General features: G+C 41.0%; 1 protein-coding gene across 2 annotated transcripts in view; it reads left to right on the top strand.

The window, feature by feature from the left end:
- RAPGEF5 (Rap guanine nucleotide exchange factor 5) overlaps nt 1–23,621 on the top strand; it is a 188,933-nt gene that overhangs the window by 22,331 nt on the left and 142,981 nt on the right. For both annotated transcript variants that reach the window (XM_034669071.1, XM_034669058.1), the window contains exon 4: nt 8,032–8,098. In XM_034669071.1, the coding sequence (XP_034524962.1) occupies nt 8,032–8,098 (67 nt within the window). The remainder of the gene's footprint in view (nt 1–8,031; nt 8,099–23,621) is intronic.

The following is a 23,621-nucleotide window of genomic DNA, read 5'->3' as shown; positions in this document are numbered from 1 at the left end:
AAAAAAAAAAAAAAAAGATCTAATAAGATTTAAATAAGAGGATCTCTCCATGTTCATGGACTGGAAGACTCAATTATTATTAAGACCTTAATTCTCCCCAGACTGACCTGTCTTTTCAGTGGCAGTCATCTCCTTGTCTGTTGGCCTCACCATACCTGCATAATAATAAAAACTACTTTCAAAAACACTGACTTCTGAAGGGGGAGTGTCCTGGTGCTCCGTCCTAAGACCTCTTTCTCTGCTCTTACTCTGGCGGTGCCCTCCCGCAGGCCTTTATTTAATATCCTCCCCATGGTGGTGATTTCCAAAATTCAGATCCCTATCTCTCCTTGGCACCCTCCATACGCTAATGCCACCACCACCTTCCACCCTGTCACCTCCATTCCTTTAGTGTCCTTATCCCGCCTAACTTTGCCTTGTCTACCTGACATGTTTAAGCAAGGTGAGAAATCCTTTGGCATCCTTAATTTCTGAACTGGTGCTGGATTAACATCTTCTAAGTGGAGATCAACTTCAGGTCTACCATTCCTATGTCCCAAACCTACCTTTTATACTCCTGACTTTTCCTAATTAGATTCTCATTTTATGCTCTTTGGGGAAGAGGAAATAAATACTGGATGAATAGACATTTTTTTGAGTATTTCTCAAAAAAAAATTTCATGGTGGAACTTGGTTTAAGTTTTGTGTTAGAATCATAGGTGAAGAAAATTTCCATTTGCTGCTTGTTTAAATTGTATAAAAAATGCTATGAAATCAGCTGGTCTTAGTCTTTGTTATTACTCATCACCCCCTCTCGCAAGGAAACACTAAGCCCTCCAAAATTTCCATTGTTTACAGAAAAGGCTTATTCTAGATGTGGGAACAGATTGCTTATTTTTATCAGAGTACATAATTATTTAAGAGTAGTACAGGAATTTTGACAAAAATTGAACTTTCAGGCCTGGTTGTGCCAGCATTTGAAATATAGCTGCTTCATTAAATATTAACTATTAATCCTCAAATCTTCAATATAAAATGCAAAAATATCAATAATAACTAATTTTATTCAGTTTTGGATGAATATATAGCTATATATCCTGACCCCAGTGAAACCTGTCATATTCACATTTTATTAGTGTTTGGTAAATGGCCTCTGTAAGCACAACTAGTACCCTGATCCTGTGAAAAATTAACTTTCCTTTAGAAGATTGAACAGAAGGTTGTATTCATGATATCAAAGATCACAAGAAAAATCTAATTCTCATTTTTCTACCATCCCACTTTTTCTTTTTTGTCATAAGAATTTGCTTTGTTATGCAAAATAGATGTGTCCAGAATATAGATGTCAGAGAAGGGACAGTACTTGAGTGTACTTTCTTACTCTTCTGGGATCAGTGGGTGTTAGATGTGGTGGAGATTGAGTCTGTGCTCCTGGAAGAGCATTCTCTTTGGTAGTGTCTAGGACTTGGTATCAGTGATTTCTAAAACAGAAAAATTTCAAATCTGGCCCAGGAAATATTTCTGCAAGAGAAAGGCCCTGAAGTTTCCTTGCCTGACAGTCAGCAAGTACAGAACAACTCTGGGTTGTCCCAGGAGAATGTGAATTGTGGCATCATCTGTTGACTTAACATCATTTGTTCTCAGTTTGGTGGAGGGGGAGCCCTTCTTTCTGCTCAAAACTCATTCTTCTCTCTAGGCTGTGGGTCCTACCCTTCCTTGGAGACTTCCCTTTCCTGCTTTCTCAGTTTCTCAGTATCTCTCTGTTGGCTCTTCTCTTTCAGCAAACAAATGATTCCTTTAATCGTAATAACAAGAAACCAACCAACCTTTGATTTTATATCCTCTTCTAGTTACTTCTCCATCCTCCTTGTTTGTTTTACAGCCGAATTTCATAGCCCTCAGCACAAAACAAAAACTCTTAAGCAGTATCAGATGAGGCCCTGACTGGTCTGGTGTTGGCCTTATCTCCTGCCATTTCCTACTTCCTTGTCCTGGTAATCCTGCTGCAACTCCAGGGCCACTCCTTATCCATCCGAACCTTACCCTGGGTATCACTTCTCCCAAGAAGTGGCCTCTGACAACAGCAGATAAGGCTAAATGACTCTCACTTGTGTTGGCAGAGTATCCTAAAGATGGATTTTGCTAAACCCACTGATTGTTTTATTTCCCTATGTGTGTGTGCTGTGCATCTCCTGTTTGTTGTCAGATCGTGTTTGAAAGATTCCTGTATAGTTTGTCTTGGTTCTGGTTTTTTCCATGCCCTAGAATTTCATCAGCCTCTAGCAGAGGTAGTCTCAGGTCCATCCTAAATATTGTATTTCCCTCCAGTCCCTCCAAACCAAACAAACAGCACAGGACGGGTCAACATCAGCCCGGCTTTGGGGGTTGGTGATGGTGGGAAGTAGTGAACAGGCCTGCCTGACGTCCCCCTAGAACAGACTCTTCCCTGTTAGAATTCTGATTTGGAGATGGGCATGTTCCCCACCCTCCTTGGGTCCCAATCTAGAATATCTCTGTTTAATGTGAAGGTTGATGTGTAGTGTGTATGCAAGAAGCACTCAGACACAGACGAAGCCCCTGGGAGAGCAGTAATAGCATTTTACATGAAAGCTGACCAAGGCCACAACTCCTGGTGTTAGGTCTCTTTGTAATGTGCAGCTCAGAATAGTATTGGCACAGGTGCGTCTGGAAGGTCATGGATAACCACTCAGCTGGTTTGGCACGTGCCAGTTATGGCACCTCTTGAACTACCTGACTCCAGATCTCTGCAATTCCAGCAACCATAAAATAGACATTTAACACATTTTCCTAAAGGAACAATGTTATGCATAGTGGTAGCTCCTGGCAGCCCACATAGGCTATTCAATGTTGAGACACAGATGGACAGACAGAACCCATGTGTTTTTGAAGTATCAATACACAAATGTAAAGTATTATTTGGATAATATTTCCATAATAAAATGCCTCCAGTTTTCCACCCTGAAATACCATGAAACTTCTTCCAGTTAAAAAGGAAGTAGGGTTTTCCAACTCCGAGAGAGTTTTAGTTGCTCTTGAATCTTAAGGCACAGATATTTTGGCCAAAATCTGGTTGAGGAGTGTGGGTTCTGTCTCTCATATAGAAGATGTATGACAAGCTCTATTTTTTTTTTAAAGATTTATTTATTTATTTATTTGACAGAGATAGAGACAGCCAGCGAGAGAGGGAACACAAGCAGGGGGAGAGGGAGAGGGAGAGGGAGAAGCAGGCTCATAGAGAAGGAGCCCGACGTGGGGCTCGATCCCATAACGCCGGGATCACGCCCTGAGCCGAAGGCAGGCGCTTAACCGCTGTGCCACCCAGGCGCCCCGACAAGCTCTATTTTTAAGAACTTCATTGGAATAATTTCAAACCCATTATACTACTTCTCATGAAGGAATTCTCACTAAGAGCATTCTGGGAAGCCCTGCGGGGATACCAGTTAAATCCAACTTGTTAGAAATTATACTGGGCCAGAGTGGTGTAAAATAAATCCCATTGCCCAGATAATGTCCCCCGGGTGCTGCCTCCTGGGGCTCTTTATTAGAACTCAACCCTGTGTGACTACTGAGCCGTCAGAGCTGAGAGATGTTCTTGGGTGGGGACTTACTTTCCTGCTGCAGGATGAATTGTGCAAATGACTGTCAAACAATTGGCTGGGCTGTAAACTGTTATTACATCTATACTGTTATTTCTTAGAAGAAGATGGGGGGGTGATCCTTGTATTGCTATTACTTTAAGATACTTTCAGAGTTAGCACACCTTTGGTATTTGATATAAAAAAGTCATGGTTGGATTTGAATGATGAGAAGGCCCCTGAAAGATAGAACTGCTGCAGGGAGCTGGAAGAATGATGAAACAGCTCAGGGAAAGTGTTCTTGAGTAGAAGCAGGGTCCTTCCGTTGAATTGACTACAGATAAAAAGCTAATACCTTATGCAGTGGTAGTCCTGGGATAGTGATTCATGGAGCATTCCTTGAAGTTTCAGGTACTCCATTAATTTATTCAACAGTTATTTATTGAATGCCTCTTATGGACTAGGTTGTGTTCTAAGTGTCGGGGATATAATCATGAACAAAACCGAAATGTCTAGTCCCCTGGAGCCTACCGTCAAGTAGGGGAGGACAGACGATGTCCTAATTAAACAGATTTAGGTTGGTTAAAGGTAGAAAACTTTATGAAGATACATAAAGTAGGAAATGAGAGATATGTAGATAAGGGTCAGGAAAGAAGTTGACAGAGACCTCAAGGTTGTGAGACAGAAGTGAGGTGCATATCTGAGGGAAGAGTGCTAGGTCAAGGGGATAGCCAGTACCGCGGTCTACGGTAGAGTGTTAAAGGCAAAGCAAATGTGAAGGGAGGGAGAGTTGTCAGCATCTGTAACGACTTCGGTTTTATATGAGGGCGATGGGGAGTCATTTAAGGATTTTGAACAGAGGAGGATTGTGATCTGACTTACATATTAACAAGACTGCTCTGGCTCCTGGGTCCAGGTAAGAGATTAGGTGGCTAGGACAACAGTGGTGGTGGTGCTAGCAGTGGTGAGAAGTGCTCAAATGGAAGATACACCTGGAAGGTAGAGCTGGTAAGATTTCAGGATGGCTACAGTGGGTAGAGTGTAAGAGAGCAGGGATCAAGGATAGCTTCTAGCTGGAAGGAAGGGATAGTTGTTGATTAAGGTGAGGAAGACTGTAGAGAGGCAGTGGTTGGCTTGGTTTTGTTTTTGTTGGGGACTGGTTAGAATGATAATATGTTCTGTTTGATGGTTGAAGGGACAAAGGCATCTTTTGCCATTCCTGTGTCCTTACATTGGCACCCTTAGATACTGCAGACCTCTCAAACTACTGAAGACATCTGCCCAAAGTACAAACACTCAGGACTTTCTGTTGGAGAATTACTGGGCCTGGCGTGGGCTGTTGGTAAGCAGGGACCTTGAGAAGCAGCCATGGGAATTCGTAAATCTGTGGTGCCTGCTGGGCCGGAGCTTCCTGCTGGCACAAACACTCTGGGATGGGTCTTCCTTCCTGGGGTCACTGCTTGTCTCTTTCTGTCTCATGTCACTTGTCATTGCCGATTCCAGCCGGGGTTTCTCTGCTTCCCTTCTCTAACCACTGACAAACCACACAGAGCTTCTCTCTTCCTCTCCTGTTCACTGATCCCTTTGAGTAATATTGGGAAAATAGGCAAGTATTACAGTTGATTCTTTTCTTTATTCCCCCTTGCCCTGTTTCATTACCTGTTTTGATCTGACGTGGGAGAACTTTGTCTTCACTGGATTGCACTGACCTGTATTTACTTACATAAAATCAGAATTTAATAAATGCCTTTGTTGGGGAAAGAGAGTCTGGTATTTCTGGGCATTTTGGCAGAGAGCTCGGGAGGGGACACAGTGGTGGGGAAGGAAGGAGGGTGATTGATGTTACCCTTCCCCTTCTCTAAGCTCTCCCACTGTTTACCGGTTACCACCAGACCCGCTCCTAAGACCTTACTCTATGCCAGGTCAAATGTAGGTGCCTGCCGGTGCAGAGGGGGATAGGGCACATGAGCGGGAAAGGAAGAGTATTTCTGAATTCTAGGACTTTGAGTAGGCCATAGGATAATCTCTGAAGATTTGGACTCTGAGAGAAGCAGGACCGGGTCTCAGTTTTAAAAAGATAATCCTGGTATTTATAGGAGATTGGTTAGAAGATAGTAAAAATAATTTGTGCGAGAGAAGTAGAAGGCTTCAGTGGTGAGTGAGGCTTAATAGAGGTAAACTGAAGGAAACAGATGGAATGGCCGCAGGGTGACCATGGAGCTGAGTCGTGAGAGGCAGGGGGCAGGAGGAGTACAATGTAAGTTATGTTGACTTCAAGGAGACCATAGAAAGTAAGGTTCCTGGAATTGCCCCCCCAGCACTCCTTTGAAGGCAGATGGTAAAACAAGGTGAGCTCAGGGGAGATTCGGGGGCTGGAGAAAGACTTAAGAGCTCTGGGCTTAAGTCGTGGTGGTCGTGGTGATAAAAATGGGATGAGGGCTGCAGGACGGCTCTTGGGAGGTCATCTCTGTCTTTCTTACACATACTTCCTTCAGAAACGTTTTTTTTTTTGCCAAGGCATGTTTTATGCTGGAAGAATGACCAAAGGTAGCTTTGCTCCTGAACAGGGACTAAATTATTTGTCAATGAACCATCAGCAGCTCAGCCATGACTCAGAAAGTAGCCATTATCAGTCACATACACAAGGACTTCCCTTGGAATTCGGAGTTCCTTTCAGCTGTTTGTTGAAAACACGTTCATGATGGAATCTGTGCTGGTGCGAAATACCTCATGCCTGTGAATTCAGCGTTGAGCTATGTGCAGGGGTCTGAGAACCAGAAGCCGGCGTGAGCAGCCCCTGCTTCACTGCAGATGCAGACGGGTGCTGAAGCCCTTGCTGGTGCCCTTGTGCCCAGTGCACTTGGCTCTTGATTTCCTGTCACATCTGTTCAGTCACCTCAGCTTAACCCTATAAACCTGGTTGGGTGGCTTAGGTTATAAAGGGTTACAAATCTTTTCTCCATGGACCGTCATGTGTATGGAAACCTTGTGAATAGATCATTTTAATAATAAAGTTCATTGTTCAAAATACTCATTTTCAGGGTAATTTACTTTTGGGGGAATACGGGAAGTTATAACGCTCAATTTCCACTGTCTTTATCGGGCGGGTTATTAGCTCACATTTCAAACACTTTGCAGCACAGGTCATTAAGGGACTTGACAAAATCAAGTCTTTGTACCCAGATCGTGCCGTTCTTGTAAAGGCAAGTGGTTTATCATCCACTGCTCTGATTTAGAGGGTTTTTTTTTTTTCTATGAAAGGTTTTAAAAACATAGGAACAGGAAGCCAATGCCACATTTGATCTGACTTGCTTTTCCCTTCTTAAAGAGCTTCTCCTTAGCCCTCCTGCCCGGCAAGGCGAGTGCTTGAGCCGGCGCTGCAGTTACCGAGATTGAAATCAATCATTGCGCTGCCCTTCGAGAACACCGCCCTGCCGGGCAATTACCAGCAATCCCTCCGAGTCCACAGAAGGTGTCGAAAGGGATTGCTTGTGGACTAGATCTGGGAGACAGTTACATACGTTCAATTGGCATTAATTTTTTTTTCTTTGACCAAGCCCAGAAAAAAATGTCATTTTATAAAATTTGCTTTAAGTAGATAATTTCAGTACACCTGAAACTAAGGTAATATTGTGTGTCAAATATGCTTCAATAAAAAAAAAGAATAGATAATTTTATATATTAGTGTATACATTTGTGTGGTGAAAATTTTTTCATGAGTTACATTACAAAGGTGATTAACCTAAACAGACAAACTGATCTTATATTATATGTTATATGTCTCTTTAGTTATTTAGCATATGCACAATTTTCTTGGCTTCTCAACTGGGCTGTGGCATTTTCTCCTCTTTGTGTGTGTGTGTGTGTGAGAGAGAGAGAGAGAGAGAGAGAGAGAGCTCAGAGCTTTCTCAGGTATAGGCTATGGTATTTAAAAAAAAAAAGAGTGAAGAGCTTCTGCTGCTATTGTATTGCACATAATTCCTGTCACCGTTTTAGGCCTATAATAGACCATTTCAAAACAAATCTGTTTTGGGTGAAATTCAAATGTAGTGGGAAATTCATGTGTCAGATTTTCAAAATCTGGATTTCATTTAGACTAGGAGGGAATTTTGGTACTTAACCACCTTCCATTCACATCTTTTTATGCTTTAGACATGCCTATATTCGTAAATCTCCTGTGTCAAAACTATTCTGTGATATCATTTGGAGACAAATAACTTGATCCTCAGGATTTAATTGGTATATTGTGAAGAGGTTCCTGCTAATTGATTTTGAAGGAACAGTTGGGCTGCAACAGAGCTGGGTCCCCTGACATTATTGACACCACCTTATTTGCATGGGTACTTTCACTCATGTATTAAACAATAATGCCATTATTTGCCATGTGTTCCCTATAACTTGGTAGATAAGCTTGAGCAGCCAAAACTAATAGGAAATCATTCTTTGTTTTTCAAAGGTCTCATCAGAAAATCGAAGACTCAGAAGAAAGCAGTGATGAAATTCTCGCTCGTCTAACATCTGCGGTAAGGCAACCAGTTTTCCCTGCTTGTGGCAGCAGAAAATCAGGAGGGCCAGGGTCTTCAAAGGAAGGCAATTTGGGTAGCAGTGCAGAGAGACACTTGCTCTGTGGGTGCACATCAATGTGGGAGGCCCATGTCAAGGCAAAAGGAGACATGGCATTGACTTCCTATCCTCAGTGCAGCTTCTCCAGCAAGATCATAGATATTCCTGGTGGAAAGTTCTGGAACTGTAATGGAGACACGCTATCTGATTTTTTAAATACAGTATGACTTAACCCAGGGATTGTTGTGACCTGCCGCACAAAGGAGAAAAGACCGTATGTTTCATTAGGGGGGGAAAAAAGAATTACCTCAACCATCAAAAGGCCAGGTTGTCGGTTTCTAACATGCTAGGTTGCAACATTTTCGGTTGTTTTCTGAAGCCACAGTCAGAGTTGGTAATTGCCTTGTTAGTTGAAGAAAAGCTCCTAATAGAAAAAGGTAGATATGGTTGCTAATCATTGAGTTCTAGTGTTTGACAGGCTCTAACTATCCTATCTGACAAAATCTTTATCCATTGGTTTGGCTTTTTGGAAACTTTTCTAACCTCCCCAGAGATTCTTCAGTTGTGCTTTTAACTGCATTATGGAAATGGTAATTGCTGAAAATCGTGCTGGATGGGGTTGTGTACGTGGATGAAACTGATCTTTCACAGAGTTTCATACACCAGGTCTTAGGATCTGCACACAGCTTGAAAGTTAAAAGTTGCCTTTCCTACTCTTCTAGAATGTAGCTTAGAAAAGTAGTTGTTGACTAAACACAGTGATTGGTGCTATAAAGCTTCATGTGAAATGGAATCCTGACAGCATGTTAAGAAAAAATATTTAATGTGACCTTTGTAGTTTTTTATTTAACCTTTTTTTAAATTGAGGCATACTTGACATACAACATACGTTAATTTCAGGTGTATAACCTGATGATTTGGTATTTGTATATATATTGTGAAATGATCACCACAATAAGTCCAGTTAGCATCCATCACCTCACATAGTTACAGAATGTTTTTTCTTGTGATGTGGACTTTTAAGATTTGCTCTCTTAGCAACTTTTAAATACACAGTAGTCACCATGCAGTACAGTACATCCCAGGACTTATTTTATAACTGGAAGTTTACCTTTTGACAACCTTTACCCATTGTGCCGACGCCTGAACTTCTCATCTCTGGCAACCGCCAATCTGTTCCATATTATCTATGCACTTGTTTTTACTGTTGCTGTTATTATTGTTTTCAGATTACACATATATGTGAGATCATATGCTATTTCTCCTTCTCTGATTTATTTCACTTAGCAAAATGCCTCAAGTTCCATCCGTGTTGTCACCAATGGCAAGATCTCATTCTTTTTTATCTCAAAGTAGTTTTCTATTTGTATGTGTGTGTGTGTGTGTGCGTGCATGCACATGTGTGTATATCCCACCTATTTTATCTCTTCATCCATTGATGGACACAGGTTATTTCCGTATCTTGGCTGTTGTGAATAATGCTGCAGTGAACATAGGGGTGCATATATCTTTTAGTGTTCTTGTTTTCTTTGGATAAATACCCAGAGATGGAATTGTTGGATCATATAGTAGTTCTGTTTTTAATTTTTTGAGGCACCTCCATACTGTTTTCCAGAGTGGCTACACCAATTTATGTTCTCACAAACAGTGCACAACAGTTCCCTTTTCGCGATACCCTCTCCAACATTATTATTTCTTGTCTTTTTGATTATAGCCATTTGGACAGGTGGGAGGTAATATCTCACTGTGGTTTTGGTTTGTGTTTCCCTGACAATTAGTGGTGTTGAGCATCTTTTCAAGTACCTGCTTGGCCATTTTTTGTCTTCTTTGGGAAAATGTGTATTCAGGTCTTCTGCCCATTTTTCAGTTGGATTGTTTGGTTTTTGCTATTGACTTATATTAGTTCTTTATATGTTTTGATAGATACAACTTGTAAATATTTATCAGATATATGACCTGCAAATATTCCCATTTAATACTTGCCTTTTCATTTTGTTGGTGGTTTCCTTTTGCTGTACAGAAATTTTTTAATTTGATATAGTCCCACTTACTGATTTTTGCTTTTGCTTTTTTGCTTTTGGTATTGGATCCAAAAAACCTTTGCCAAGACCAATGTCAGGGAGGTTACCGCCTATATTTTCTTCTGAGAGTTTTGTGTTGTTTCAGGTCTTACAGTCAAGTCTTTAATCCATTTTGAATTTATTTTGTGTATGATGTTTGATTCTTTTGCATGCAGCTGTCCAGTTTTTCCAACACCATTTATTAGGAGATCATACTTCGTTCATTGTATATTCTTGGCTCCTTTGTCATACATTAATTGACCATATATGCATGGGTTTATTTCTGACCTCTGTTCTCTTCCATTGATCTCTCTGTCTGTTTTTATGCCAATACCGTAGTGTTTTGATTACTGTAGCTTTGTGATCCAGTTTGAAATCAGGGAGCGTGATGCCTCCAGCTTTATTTTTCTTTCTCAGGATTGCTTTGACTTTTTGGGCTCTTTTGTGGTTCCATACAAATTTTAGAATTTTTGTCCTATTTCTGTGAAAAATGCCTTTGGAGTTTTGATAGGGATTGCACTGAATCTATAGAGCATGCCGTATAAAATATTGACCAGAGAGGAGTGCCTGTTGTGTGCAGTCGTAACAGCCATCTGTTTAGAAAACACTCACTATGGACCAGTTACTGTGTTAAACATTCTGTGTGTTTGTACATACACATACATACACATTCTGTTAAACTTTACAACAACCCTATGAAATAGGTGGCATTATCTGGCTTGTGAAGGTTAAGTAACTTGCCCAAGGTCACTCGCCTCAAAAAGAACAAAGCCAGAGTCTGAACTCAGAATTTTCTACTTCCTAATCATGTTTCCTTAAATTACTACGCCTCATTTTTTTGTAATGTAGTATATTATTGGGATAGTTTCAGAAGCAGTGAAGACCTGTGACATGTTTCCTACAGTCATACCAGGAAGACAAGTACGTTTAGAGAGTTCAGGTACAAAGCGAGTGGCAATTGAGCACTGAATATAGTGGTGTACAGACAGTAGGTTCAGGAGCCGTAAACAGCTTCATCGAAGAGACTTGAACTACCCTGGATGGCAGTCAGGATTTGAACATGTGGTAATTAGGAGGACGTGTACTCTAGCAGTGGGGTTTATTGTGTGCAGATGGAGGAATGAGAAAGTAGAAAGGGCCAACTGGTTAGAGAAGAAGCTCCTTGTTAAGCAAAGTGAAAGGGTTTTTGAACAACAGATTAACAGAATGAAATAGACACGTAAGAAAAAAGAAAGATGAGGGGCACCTGGCTCAGTCAGTAGAGCACGCAACTCGGTCTAGGGGTTGTGAGACCAAGCCCCACACTGGGCATCGAGCTTACTTAAGAAAAAAAAAAAAAGAAAAAAAGAGAAAAAAGAACATGAGTTGGAGGTGGGGATACTGATGGAGAGGCTGCCAAAAACCCATGTTTTTGTGTTTTTTTGTGGGAACCAAAAGAAAAATGAGTTCAAAAAGGAGCACAAAGAATTTTTTAAAAATCAGTAGGACTAGGTAAAGATAGAAGAGGAGTCAGAATGGAAAAGTGATGATACTCTTAGGAAGTTGAGTAAAATATCTGGAAGGGAACATGGCGTTTGGACATGCTGAGTTTGAGGACAAAGCAGTGTAAACTGTGCACATGTTTGAGAAGCACCTGGAGATGGGAGTCTGGAGCTTAGAGAGGTCGGGGCTAAAGTGAGAGGGACCAGTCACAGATTGTCAGTGAAGAGATACTTGGGAAACATTCAAAGATAGGAAATGGAAACATGAACATCTTTGAGTAGGAGATAAAGCTGATTATGGGCCTCCATCTCTCGCTTACTTAAGACCGACGTCCAAAACAAACCCAATCAGGCTATTTCTCTTTCTTTAAATTTTCATGGTGGAAACTGTAGAGATAAGAAAACACAAATATCTTCCCGGGGCTTGACTGAAATTTGTGATTTTGTTCCCAGAGTGTAATTGTCGAGCCACTGAGGTCATGTAAGTTAGGCTACATTGTGATTTATGTGTATTAGATGCCTGTTTGGTGGGATGGGTACATTAGTGGCATTTCCAGAAGGACAAGGGGGCACGTGGTGTGGTGTGCTGTGCTGCTTGGTCCAGTGAAGTCAGCCGTCACTTAGACGGTGAAGAAGAACAGTGCTGAGCATCTGCAATAAAACACTAACCTGGTAGTGGTAATGATGGGGAGTTTGGTACATATCTTGAGAGATGAATTAAAATTACAGATCAAGGGGCACCTGGCGGGCTCAGTCAGTAGAGCGTGTGACTCTTGATCTTGGGGTTGTGAGTTTGAGCGCCCCTGTTAGGTGTGGAGATTACTTAAAATCTTTTTTAAAAATGACAGATCAACTGTGCTGAATTTAGGAAGAAAGATCAGTTAGGAGGAGGGCAAAATCTAAAACTCTGGGACCATTAACTAGACACTCTTACTCCCTTACATTCCTTCTAAAAGCTGATTTGGTTTATCATTCTTATCAGTTTCAATTTCTCTGTATGTTACTGCTCTATCCCCTTGCTCATTTTCTTCAGTTCATCCAACTTTATCATTAGAAGCTCTGCGTATGATGCTTTTAATGAAATTTCTAAATTCCTTCTCGTAGGGTACAGTATCACTCCTCTAAGAAATACCACTGAGCTGAAAAAAAATTATAACCCAAATTATAAATGGAGTGTTGGCTACAAGTTCGCCCAGACTTTGAAGCAAATAAATCCCCCCCAAAGTGAAAATGCATGCTAGGATATATAACGTTTAGTGAAAGTGTTAGAGAAAAAGAAACCTGCTATGAAATTTCTTTTAACACCTCTCTAGGAACAAAAAACATGGTTATAACTGCCTGCTGCCCATTATCAGTGTCACAAAAACATTCTTCCCTGCTCAGTGTCCATAAGTTGTGATGTAACTCCATCAGTTTTCACATCACCTGTGAAGTTCTCTCATGATTTCTAGCATTCTTTGTAAAGTCTTTTTTTTTTTTTTTTAAGATTTTATTCACGTATTTGACAGACAGCCAGCGAGAGAGGGAACACAGGCAGGGGGAGTGGGAGAGGAAGAAGCAGGCTCCCAGCAGAGGAGCNTAAGATTTTATTCACGTATTTGACAGACAGCCAGCGAGAGGGAACACAGGCAGGGGGAGTGGGAGAGGAAGAAGCAGGCTCCCAGCAGAGGAGCCCGATGTGGGGCTCAATCCCAGAACGCTGGGGTCATGCCCTGAGCCAAAGGCAGATGCTTAACGACTGATCCACCCAGGTGCCCCTGTAGTTAAAGTCTTGTTCTCACTTTTTTCCATTTGGGGTTCTACTTTCTGGGTAGAACAGATCTAGTTTACTCTCATTCACTAAGACCTGTGCAGAACTTAGGCCTTTGTCTGATTCTTCTCCCAATTTGCCTTTTCCTTAGAGTTCTCTTGGGAAATACTTGTTACAGGGGCATGAGGAACTGCGTCTTAATAAACAGGCAGCTATCATCCAGTGCCTGATGGAACTCAAGGATGCAAACTTTCAAGATGCTCTGTCTTGCTGCTCTCTCCTTCCTCTGCTGTTGACTGTTCTTGTGTTCTGCTTTTGCATATTTGGATCTCTTCTCCTTTGCCATCTCACCTGAAGTCATTTTCTCTAAGGATGTGCCTTTTACAGAACTCTGTTCATGCCCTTTCTAGGTCTGGGAAGCATGTAATGTGGCTAGGATTCCCTGCATTTGTCCTTCGTGATGAATCTACACCATGGGGTTTGGTACTTTACGATGGAGGAGTCCCTTTTTGACAGTAGTATCTGAAGAGAACAGTGACAGCTTTTTCAGTTGGAAACTTTCAAGATGGTACCAGTTCAGGAAGCCAAAATAGCATGGGATTTGGGTTTTGATGAATCTTTAGAAAGTTAGAATTCTCTTAAGAGCTGGTAGCGCCAAGTTAGCAAGGTTTGGAGATAATCTCAGGTTAGTGAGAGTGGGGAAGATTCAGTCACATTTAGCACATGAGGAGCACAACCCAGTGATGATTTTTACCATATTTAGAGAGAAATTTTTTAAAATGCTGAAATGCTAGTTTCCACTCACCCTTTTTCCTGGCTATCTGCCTCTCCCCTTCTGGGGAGCGGAGAAATGGAGTGTAGTTAATCTCCCTTTTCTTAGTCTGTCACAGACCCGAGCGGGCATGTTTGCTCAGAGCATGAAAGTAAGTTAATCCCCTGGGGAATGACTAACCTTCTGTCCGACTGCTGCAGGATCATGAACGTCTTGTTACCTTATGTTTCTTATCTGTAGGGAACATAAAATTCCTACTTGGAATCCTTACCTTGGCTCTGATTTTTCCCGGGGCTTAAGAGCCACTGTGTGATTTGGGGAAAGGCCAAGTAGATTGAGTTTGGAGACGAAGTGTCAGGGGAGGCCGGAGAAGATGGACCTGGTTTCAAAGATCATCAGAAAGGCACCAGAGGAATTGTAGCACATTTTGGGCACAGTATTCACTGTTCTTGTTATTTATAAGGAGCCCTGGGACTTGTCAGTACCTTTCCTCATTGTTCTTTAGAGCTACCCTCATCCGCTAGAGTGTCCACAGGGCCTTGGGCTATGGATTGTAGGTCTCGGGAACCGCATGGACAGCTGCAGTTTTCCTCAGGTAGGACCTCACAGTGATGCTTCACCAACCCATGACTGTCAGTACTTGAAGAGACCGCTGAATAGTAGACCACTCTCCTTTGTCTATAAAAAATGCTTACATGTTTTGTATCTATTGCACATCAAAATGATTCTCTTCATCCTGGGAATGGATCCCTCAATGCCACATGTACACACACACACAACGTTTTAACATTAATTACTAAGTTATCTCTATTTCTAAAGAAACCATCTGCCATACTCAGATTATGTGGTCATTTAACTCTAGCCTTGGTGAGCAGCATAATACATGCTGTTTTGCCTACTGAAATGATGCCAGTGAGGGGACATTTATTTAAAAGCATTTGTTCAGAAAGGTGTGAGTGTATAGAACCCATTCAAGAATAGAACAGGTCTCATCAAATCCCTTCTGAACAGAATGTGTGTGTGTGTGTGTGTGTGTACATGTGTGCATTCATGTATATTATGGTATTTAGTTATCTCTTCCCAAGGTGAGGAAAATTATTTTGATATGCAATACACATAGAAAACATAGACGTTTTTAATTGACAAGAAATGGAAATACACCATTCAGCTATCAGTTTCTATGCTGAGAGTCATGGGTTTGTAAAATGTTACTGTGAAGTCTTATCTGAGGGAAGTTGAAAGAGTTTAAAAAGGATGATTCATGAATATTTCCTATTGGCTGCTGCTTTGTGCATTTGTTTAAAATAGAACATCTTATAGTTGCTTAGAGGAAGTGTAATTTTGCATCCTTAAGGCAATATTATAGCTTTATACATTATGTCCATACATGCAGAAGGACCATGAGGCATATAAAAGAATGAAAATTACTTGAGTTTTGGTGATGATTGAATAAGGTAGATTTTGACTTAGTTCCTGTTATTTTATATTGTTTAGAGCTTAAGTATATAATGAAATTTTAAGGGAATACAGGGTAGTGATAATGTGAATTCCACTGCTATATTTGTAAATGTCAAAATCATGGTAAAGCTGGTAGTGAGTTGTCCTTAGTGTGGTTATGTTTGCAATTCTCTTTTATTTATCTGACGCTTGGATTGTTTGGTTTGAACATAAGGACTTTGCAATTTAAAAAAATTCCAGAATAGAAAAAAATTTCCATAATGGAACCATTCATTAGTAACTCATTATTAACTTAAGTGTTTATTAGTTCCTAGGTTATTTTTCTTGTATGTATACTTTTTACAAAAAAAAAAACCAAAACCCAGACCCTTTTATTTTGTGGTCTATACTTTTCACCGAATATGTTTTCAGTGCTGAAAAGCTCCTCCTATGGCATTTTTGTGGTTCTAAAGTATCATGTTCCATGGATTTTTTCATTATATCCTGTTCTGGGCATTGTGGTTTTTTTCAATCTTTTGCTGTTATAAACAATGTAGAGATGAAATTCTGTGTGGGGGAAATTATTAAAGAAACTTGCTTGCAGATGCCATTTATTAGCATGCTGTTGATTTAAGAAGACCAAGTGAGAAATGGGTGAAAGGCTAAGACTGGCTAATATTTATTGAGTTCTGACCTTGTGCAGGCATTCTGCTAATGCTTTTCGTGCACTGTCATATTTCATTCTCCCAGAGCAAGGTGTATTATCATTCACATTAGAGAGATGGAGCATTTAAGACAAGAAATATTGGGGCACCTGGGTGGCTCAGTCAGTTGAGCATCCGACTTTTGATTTCCGGCTCAGGTTGCGATCTCAGGGTCGTGAGATCAAGCCCCAAGTGGGGGGTGGGGGGTCCTCGCGCAACAGGGAGTCTGCTTGAGATTCTCTCCCTCCCTTTCCCTTGGCCCCTCCCCCCACTCTCTCTCTCTCACTCTCAAATAAATACATCAATCTTAAAAAAAATAGGAAGTATTAAGAGTCCACATTAATTTAAAGTAACAGTTTAGTGTTCAAAAAGCAATTTTCCACATTATCTTCATAGGTACTAAATAGGTCTCAGCAAGGTGGGTATGGGATTTGATTTTAGAATTCTCTTCTTATTTAAACAGTATTATGAAATGAGATCTATGAAGTTACATTAAATAGTATTTTAATTTTTAACTTGTTAGGAATCATTCAGTACTGGTAAATACGGCTGCATAGTTTAGCAATTGAGAAATTCATTCAGACTGGTTCTTAAGGTCTTCTGGTTCTGTTGTGTGAACTCGGAGGTTCGCTCAGAGGTAAATCATGTTCCAGAACTAGGCGGTATTGGCAAGTTATGACAAGGCCCTCAGAAGTGTCCAGGGATAATTTTTTGGAAGGCTTTGAGGATCTGTGTTACTATTCTTCGGTAGAGAGAATGGTCTTCCAAAGATGAATACATTACTTGGCACCTGCATATATTACATTACATAGCAAAGGAGATTTTGCAGTTACAATTAAGGCTTCAGACCTGGATTGTCTGCATGGACCCAGTCTAATCACATGAGCCCTTAAAGACAGAGGCGTTGGTCTGGCAGGAGTCAAAGAGAAACAGCAGAAGAGAAGGTAAGAAAGAATCCTTGCTGGACCCTGGCATGGCTGAAAGTGAAAGTAGGATCCGATGTATGAGGACCAGAGAAAGGTCTCGGGGGCTCGGGGCAGGCTGCCGGGGTCCAGCAAGGAAACAGGCGCCTCAGTTTTACAGATGCAAGAACTAGATTCTGCTGACTGACAACCTGAATGAGCCTGGAAGCATCTTCTGTCCTGGAGCCTCCAGTAAGGAATACAGCAGTGCCCATACCTTGGTTTTGGCCTCGTTGAGTGTCTAAGCAGAGGATCCAGTTGAGCCCCACTAGACCCAGACTCCTGATGTTTGGAAATGGATGATGAGTGGATGTCATTTTAAGCCAGTTAATCTGTGGTAGCTTGCAGTGGCAGAAATGCAAAATAAACACACCTTCCTTGTTGAGTCATAGCCACCGTCCCTTGTTCATAAAAGAGCAATTAATCTCTCATACATCCCAAGCTGCCAGGCCAGAGCTGGTTCAGTTCATGGATACCTCTGGAGTTTGCAAGTGAATTTCTAAAACTTAATTCTGTCCTTCATACATTTATGAAATCTTCAAAATTCTGTGGACATTTACAAGTTGATTCTTAAAATATATTCTGAAAATACAAACACTTTAAACAGTGTTCACAACTTTTCAGTGAAACCTGTCCGTCCTTTTATGCGCATCACAACGGGGCAGGGGCTAGGCAGGTAGAATGCGATAAGCAGGGCCAACACTGGTTGTCAAGGGGCATAATTCAGGTGGGAAGAAGGGGCTTAAGCATGTGAGGTAGTAAAGTAATTAAGGACTGGATCCTTATATTTATTGGTAAGCTCAACTGTATTAATTATAATAATAATGTGATGATGATAGTGCCAGGCACTGTTCCAGGTGCTTTAGGCGTTAACGAGTTTGAGTCTAAAACAATTCTCTGAGGTAGAGGGCTATGACTCCACCCCACAAACGGCGATCCTAGAACTTCTTCCAAAGTTGACGTAAAATAAATGGAGATTTCCTTCTCCTATTTCAGGCTTTTGGATCTTAAGCTCTGAATCTGTTCTTCTGGGGAGCCCTCCCGTGTTGCAATTTTTATAGATGGACTTCCTGATTGAAAAGGGTTTTAGTTGATCTCAATTCATCTGACTACAGGTGTTTCTAATGTAACGTCCATACAGATAGGAGACCCCTGGAATTTCTGGGACCTGACCGATGTTACAGTTACACTGTTGCTGCAGTTGAGAACTTTACCTCCGAAAAGCACAATGATAGAGAAAAGGCATTTTACCATGTAAGGATGGACGTGTAATAAGGAATAAAAGAAATGAGTTTGCAACTTATATTATGTCCTTAAGGATAACTTTGTTAAATAAACTCTAAATCCATTGAAGAATTATTTAAATGTGGTTTAGGGGGCGCCTGGGTGGCACAGTGGTTAAGCGTCTGCCTTCGGCTCAGGGCGTGATCCCGGCGTTGTGGGATCGAGCCCCACATCAGGCTCTTCTGCTATGAGCCTGCTTCTTCATCTCCCACTCCCCCTGCTTGTGTTCCCTCTCTCGCTGGCTGTCTCTATCTCTGTCAAATAAATAAATAAAAAAAATCTTTAAAAAAAAATATCTCAAATGTGGTTTAGATTGAAAATGCTCTGGGCTTACCAGAAAATGGAAAAAATAATGAAACATAAAAACTAAAAATATAAATGAAGTGAGCATATGGTTTTTCTTAGTTATTATAACTAAAATCAGAATGTCCAGCATATCATTGTCAACTTAAAATGCATTTCATATATATGATATTTTTATTCGTCAAGAAATTCATGCTGCCCAGCAGTGAGGGCTTTGGGGAAATCACTGATCAGAAGCCGAAAGAGCGGTTTTGAAGCCTGAAGGAGCAGACACACTTGCTCTTCGGGCAAGATGGTATTGTTGTTATTGCTCTTTTCGGATTATTTTCAACCAGTACCTCTGTAGCTTCTCCTGCGATTTGTGTCATGAAATTGATGAGATTTCCAAGAAAAGGCCCCCAGCAGTTATTTTTCATCTGTTTAAGATTTGTCCCACCTTTATCTCTGTTGGGGGGGTTAGATGGCTGTGACATCACCTACTTTTCAACTGTAAGCTGACAGATACCACTACCTTCAGGAGGCCTCTGCAAGCAGAGGCCTTGTTCTCTCTGGGTAGTGAATGATTTGGAAAGGAGACATTGGTAAAACTAATCTTTAGAATAGTCCTTTAGTCTGAGTGCTTTTGATCTTTACCTTCCCCTGTAAAGCATCCTCCCCCGAACCTCACATGGTAGACCACTTCCATGGTGGATAGCTCTGATGATTTGAAAGCTCTTAGAACTAAAACATACCTTTTTGTAACTTGGCTCCATTGGTCTGAATTTTACCTTCAACTTTTCAAATATCTGAAGCTCATGATCCTGTTCCCCCTAATTCTTTTCTTCTTTACAGCAACTATAGACACTTCACTTCTTCCTTGACCACAAACGTACATACTGTGAGTGGTACCAAGAACCAGGGTCAGAATGATGAGTAAAGGAGTTCATTTCAGGGGGCTTATAATAAACTATTGGGGACCCCCAACTGAAGGGGAGATTTCACTAGCCTGTTATAGCCTTATAATTGAGGTAAATGTTATTGGGGTATAAGCAGGGAGGATGTGGCCCCATTGGGGGAGGTGGGTAGCACTCAAGAGAAGACAGTAAACTAAGGTGGGCCCTGAAGGACAAGTAAGTGACAGTCACACAAAGTGGGGAGTTGGAGAGGTATTCCAGACAGAGAGAAGAACATGCGGAAAGCCCCGATTGAGGAAAGAACATGGCCCTTTCAGAGAATTACAAGGGTTCTGTTTTACTGAGACTGGAGCATTGACCTTTTTTTGAACATAGATTTTGAGAGGAGGAATGGAGATAGAGATAATACTGAAGACCAGATCAGAGAATACTACATATGCAGTGTTAGACATTGGACTCTGCCCTAGGGTCACGGGGAAGTATTTGACGAGTTTTTTAGCAAGAGATGTAATGTAAAATTTATATTGTAAGAATATTAGTTTTGCTGTAAAGAATGATGTGGTTTGAAGAGAGAGAAGTTAGAGACAACAGTCTGAATGGGAAAAGATGGTGGGCTGAGCTAAGTCAGGGACACCTCACTTTTTGTCTTGAGACCGTGGGTGCGTGGTGGTACCATTTTCTGACCTGGTATGTGGGACATGAAGCAATTATATGGGGTAGGAAGAGGTGGTAAGAAAGTGACTTCGCATTTGGAAATGTTGAGTTCAGGCTACTCGTGTAACATTTAGGTCCAGGAGGTGAGTGGCCCTAGAGATACAGATATAATTGAAGCCCTGTGAGTAAATGAAATGACCTATGGAGAATGAACAGAAAGAGAAGAAGGTCTCATGGGCTGAGGATAGATCACTAAGGATCATCAAAATTTAAAGGTAGAAGAAAAGGAGAGCCTTGGGAGGCAAGAAATAGCAGCCAGAGAAGAAAGAGAAAAGCCTGGAGTATGTGGTGTCATGAAATCCTGGTGGTTAAGAAGAGAATAGGTAACAGTGTCAACCGTACGGAGAGGACCAGGTAAACAGAGTGCTGTACCCAGCGCATTCAGCTGCAAGGAGGTGGCTGTCCCCTAGTTTCCTCCTGTGGATACTGTCTCCTCATGAACCTGAACAGATGGTGCTCCACACCGAATACAACCCAGATGTTGATCTTTCTGGATTCTTTCAGTTTTAGTTTTTTTGTTTGTTTGTTTTTTTGTGGCCTAAATGTCATCCTTCTAGTAATATTCCTAAGAACATTGTTATTTATTCTAAGTAATCTCATTTCCATTGTTAACTCACACCATGCTGGTGATCACCTAAAAACTACCAGCTCTTTTTAATGTGAAGCTCTGTCAAAGCAGATGTATGTGCATATAGCCAACTTAAATAGCAGATGTAAAAACTTAAGTGGAGGACTTTCTTCCAAAGCATCTGTCTTGTTGCTTTCAGGCCATTTCTACTTATATATTGGTCTTTGAATGGTCAGCTGTTGTCTAAGTTTTGATAAAATTAATAGGCATATCTGTATATGTTCTACAGAATATTCTGCATAAAAGATTTTTTAAATATCCCTAATAGCCTTGAAATAGATGAGTAAGCATATTTCTTACCATCCTAGCATGCTTAACAAATACATCTTCCATGTGGTGACAGCAATTACTGGGAAAACAACTATTTGTTAAATAAACTGTTAGGTAGAGAGCAGTAGTGTCTAGACAAATGTATAAATAACTTTCTTAATTTTCTAATTATTGGTTTCTGATTATTGGTTCTCTAATAACAGGTAATCGCAAGATTATCCATGTGTCAGGCTTGTGGCAATATTAGTTCTTTGGAACAAAATAATGAATTTGGAAAGAGGAAGCAGGCCTCTGAGGAAGGAACAAAGGAAGCTGTAACTTAGCTCATTGGCGTTCCTTCATAGGACAAAGGTCTAGCCACCCTCACTGCTCAGTCTGTGTCTTATCTAAAAGTGTGTTAAGGTGTATATTGGTTTCTTTCTGGAGTTCTTAATGTCCTTACTAGCTTATGATTTTATAGTCATTTAAAAGTGAGTATATTTGGGAATAGAACAGGAAAGAGAATTGGATTATGTTTCTTCTTACATTCAATGTAGGAAATTGAGAAAATAGTTTCCATGTTGGTAAAACATTTCTTTCTTTTTTTTTTTTTTTAAAGATTTTATTTATTTATTTGACAGAGATAGAGACAGCCAGCAAGAGAGGGAACACAAGCAGGGGGAGTGGGAGAGGAAGAAGCAGGCTCATAGCGGAGGAGCCTGATGTGGGGCTTGATCCCATAACGCCGGGATCACGCCCTGAGCCGAAGGCAGATGCTTAACCACTGTGCCACCCAGGCGCCCCTTTGTAAAACATTTCTATCATGGTATGAAAATTTAAATGCTTCTAAAATAGATTTACTGAAAACCATTAGGAAATCTTTCAATTGGGGATTTATTCAAAGTTAGTTTGTAAGGACAACACTTTGGTTAGCTAAGACCTTTGCCACAATTGATCTGTCCCCCAAAATGACCTTCATTCTTTCCAGCTTGGTTTTCAAGGGCCTCTTCCTCTGTGGCTTCTCAGTTAACCTCTCCCAGAGATGCTCCCTGACCCTCCGAGTTTGCATTTGACACTTTTCTTTTGCCTCTTGGGTCTTGGCATTGCCACAAAACAACTTCGTGAGCATTTGGATTTGGGGGCTGAAGGCACTATTAAAGTGCCAGAGAGAAGAGAAGACAAAATGCTAGAAGACAGACCAGCTCTTACTCTTGTTGAATTTCAGGGCTAATTTGTGAACAGCCCTGCTGATGATTGAAGAAGTTTAAAATATTGCAACATGTTTCTGATGGGTAACAAGGGGAGAGAGAAAGTTTCCACGGATGTCTTCTTAGTCCCTTAATTACTCTATCTATGTAGATATTTACAAAAGCAAGTATACCCTAAGCTACAGATGTGTTTTTAATTATTTAGTGCTCTTGTATATTGTGTAAACTATGTTTTCGGTTAAAGTTTCAGCTTCTTAAAAAATGTCCTTGCAGTTTTCCTTGTACTGGAGTAGTTGGTGTCTGTGAAACTGCTGATGTAGTAACTGAATCTTATCATTTGATTGGATTATAGCATATTTCTTTTTTTTTTTTTTTAAAGATTTTATTTATTTATTCGATAGAGATAGAGACAGCCAGCGAGAGAGGGAACACGAGAGAGGGAACACAAGCGAGAGAGGGAACACAAGCGAGAGAGGGAACACAAGCGGGAGAAGTGGGAGAGGAAGAAGCAGGCTCCTAGCAAGAGCCTGACGTGGGGCTCGATCCCATAACGCCGGGACCACGCCCTGAGCTGAAGGCAGAGGCTTAACCGCTGTGCCACCCAGGCGCCCCGGATTATAGCATATTTCTATAGCTAAAATACAGGGACGGCCATGTTCCTTTACAAATGAATTAAATTAGAGGAAAACAACATAGAAAGTAAAGATGGACTGCCATTTGAAATGATTATAAGATTAGAAGGTTGAGTCTTGGGAAAACTAAGATACCTTATTGAATAGAGAGCAGTGATTGTCAGCCCGGCATACAGCCTGGAATCACTTGGGGACTTTGAAACAATAGCGGCAGCAAGTACTGATGCCTGGGCTCTCCCCCAGACAGTCTGACTTAGTGGGGGCTCAGCCTCAGTAGTTTTTTAAAGCTCCCCAAGTGATTCTCATGTGCACTCAGCCTTGGGACCGGCTGAAATAGATTGATGAAAATCCAAGCTCGTTAAAGAAACCATTTCTTGATAAAGCAGTGACTCCAGAGCTATTTGAC

The sequence above is a fragment of the Ailuropoda melanoleuca genome, chromosome 1, assembly GCF_002007445.2.
Source record: "Ailuropoda melanoleuca isolate Jingjing chromosome 1, ASM200744v2, whole genome shotgun sequence".
Lineage (NCBI taxonomy): Eukaryota > Metazoa > Chordata > Mammalia > Carnivora > Ursidae > Ailuropoda > Ailuropoda melanoleuca.
Note: the sequence above shows the minus strand (reverse complement) of the source record. Positions and strands in the feature narration are given on the sequence as shown.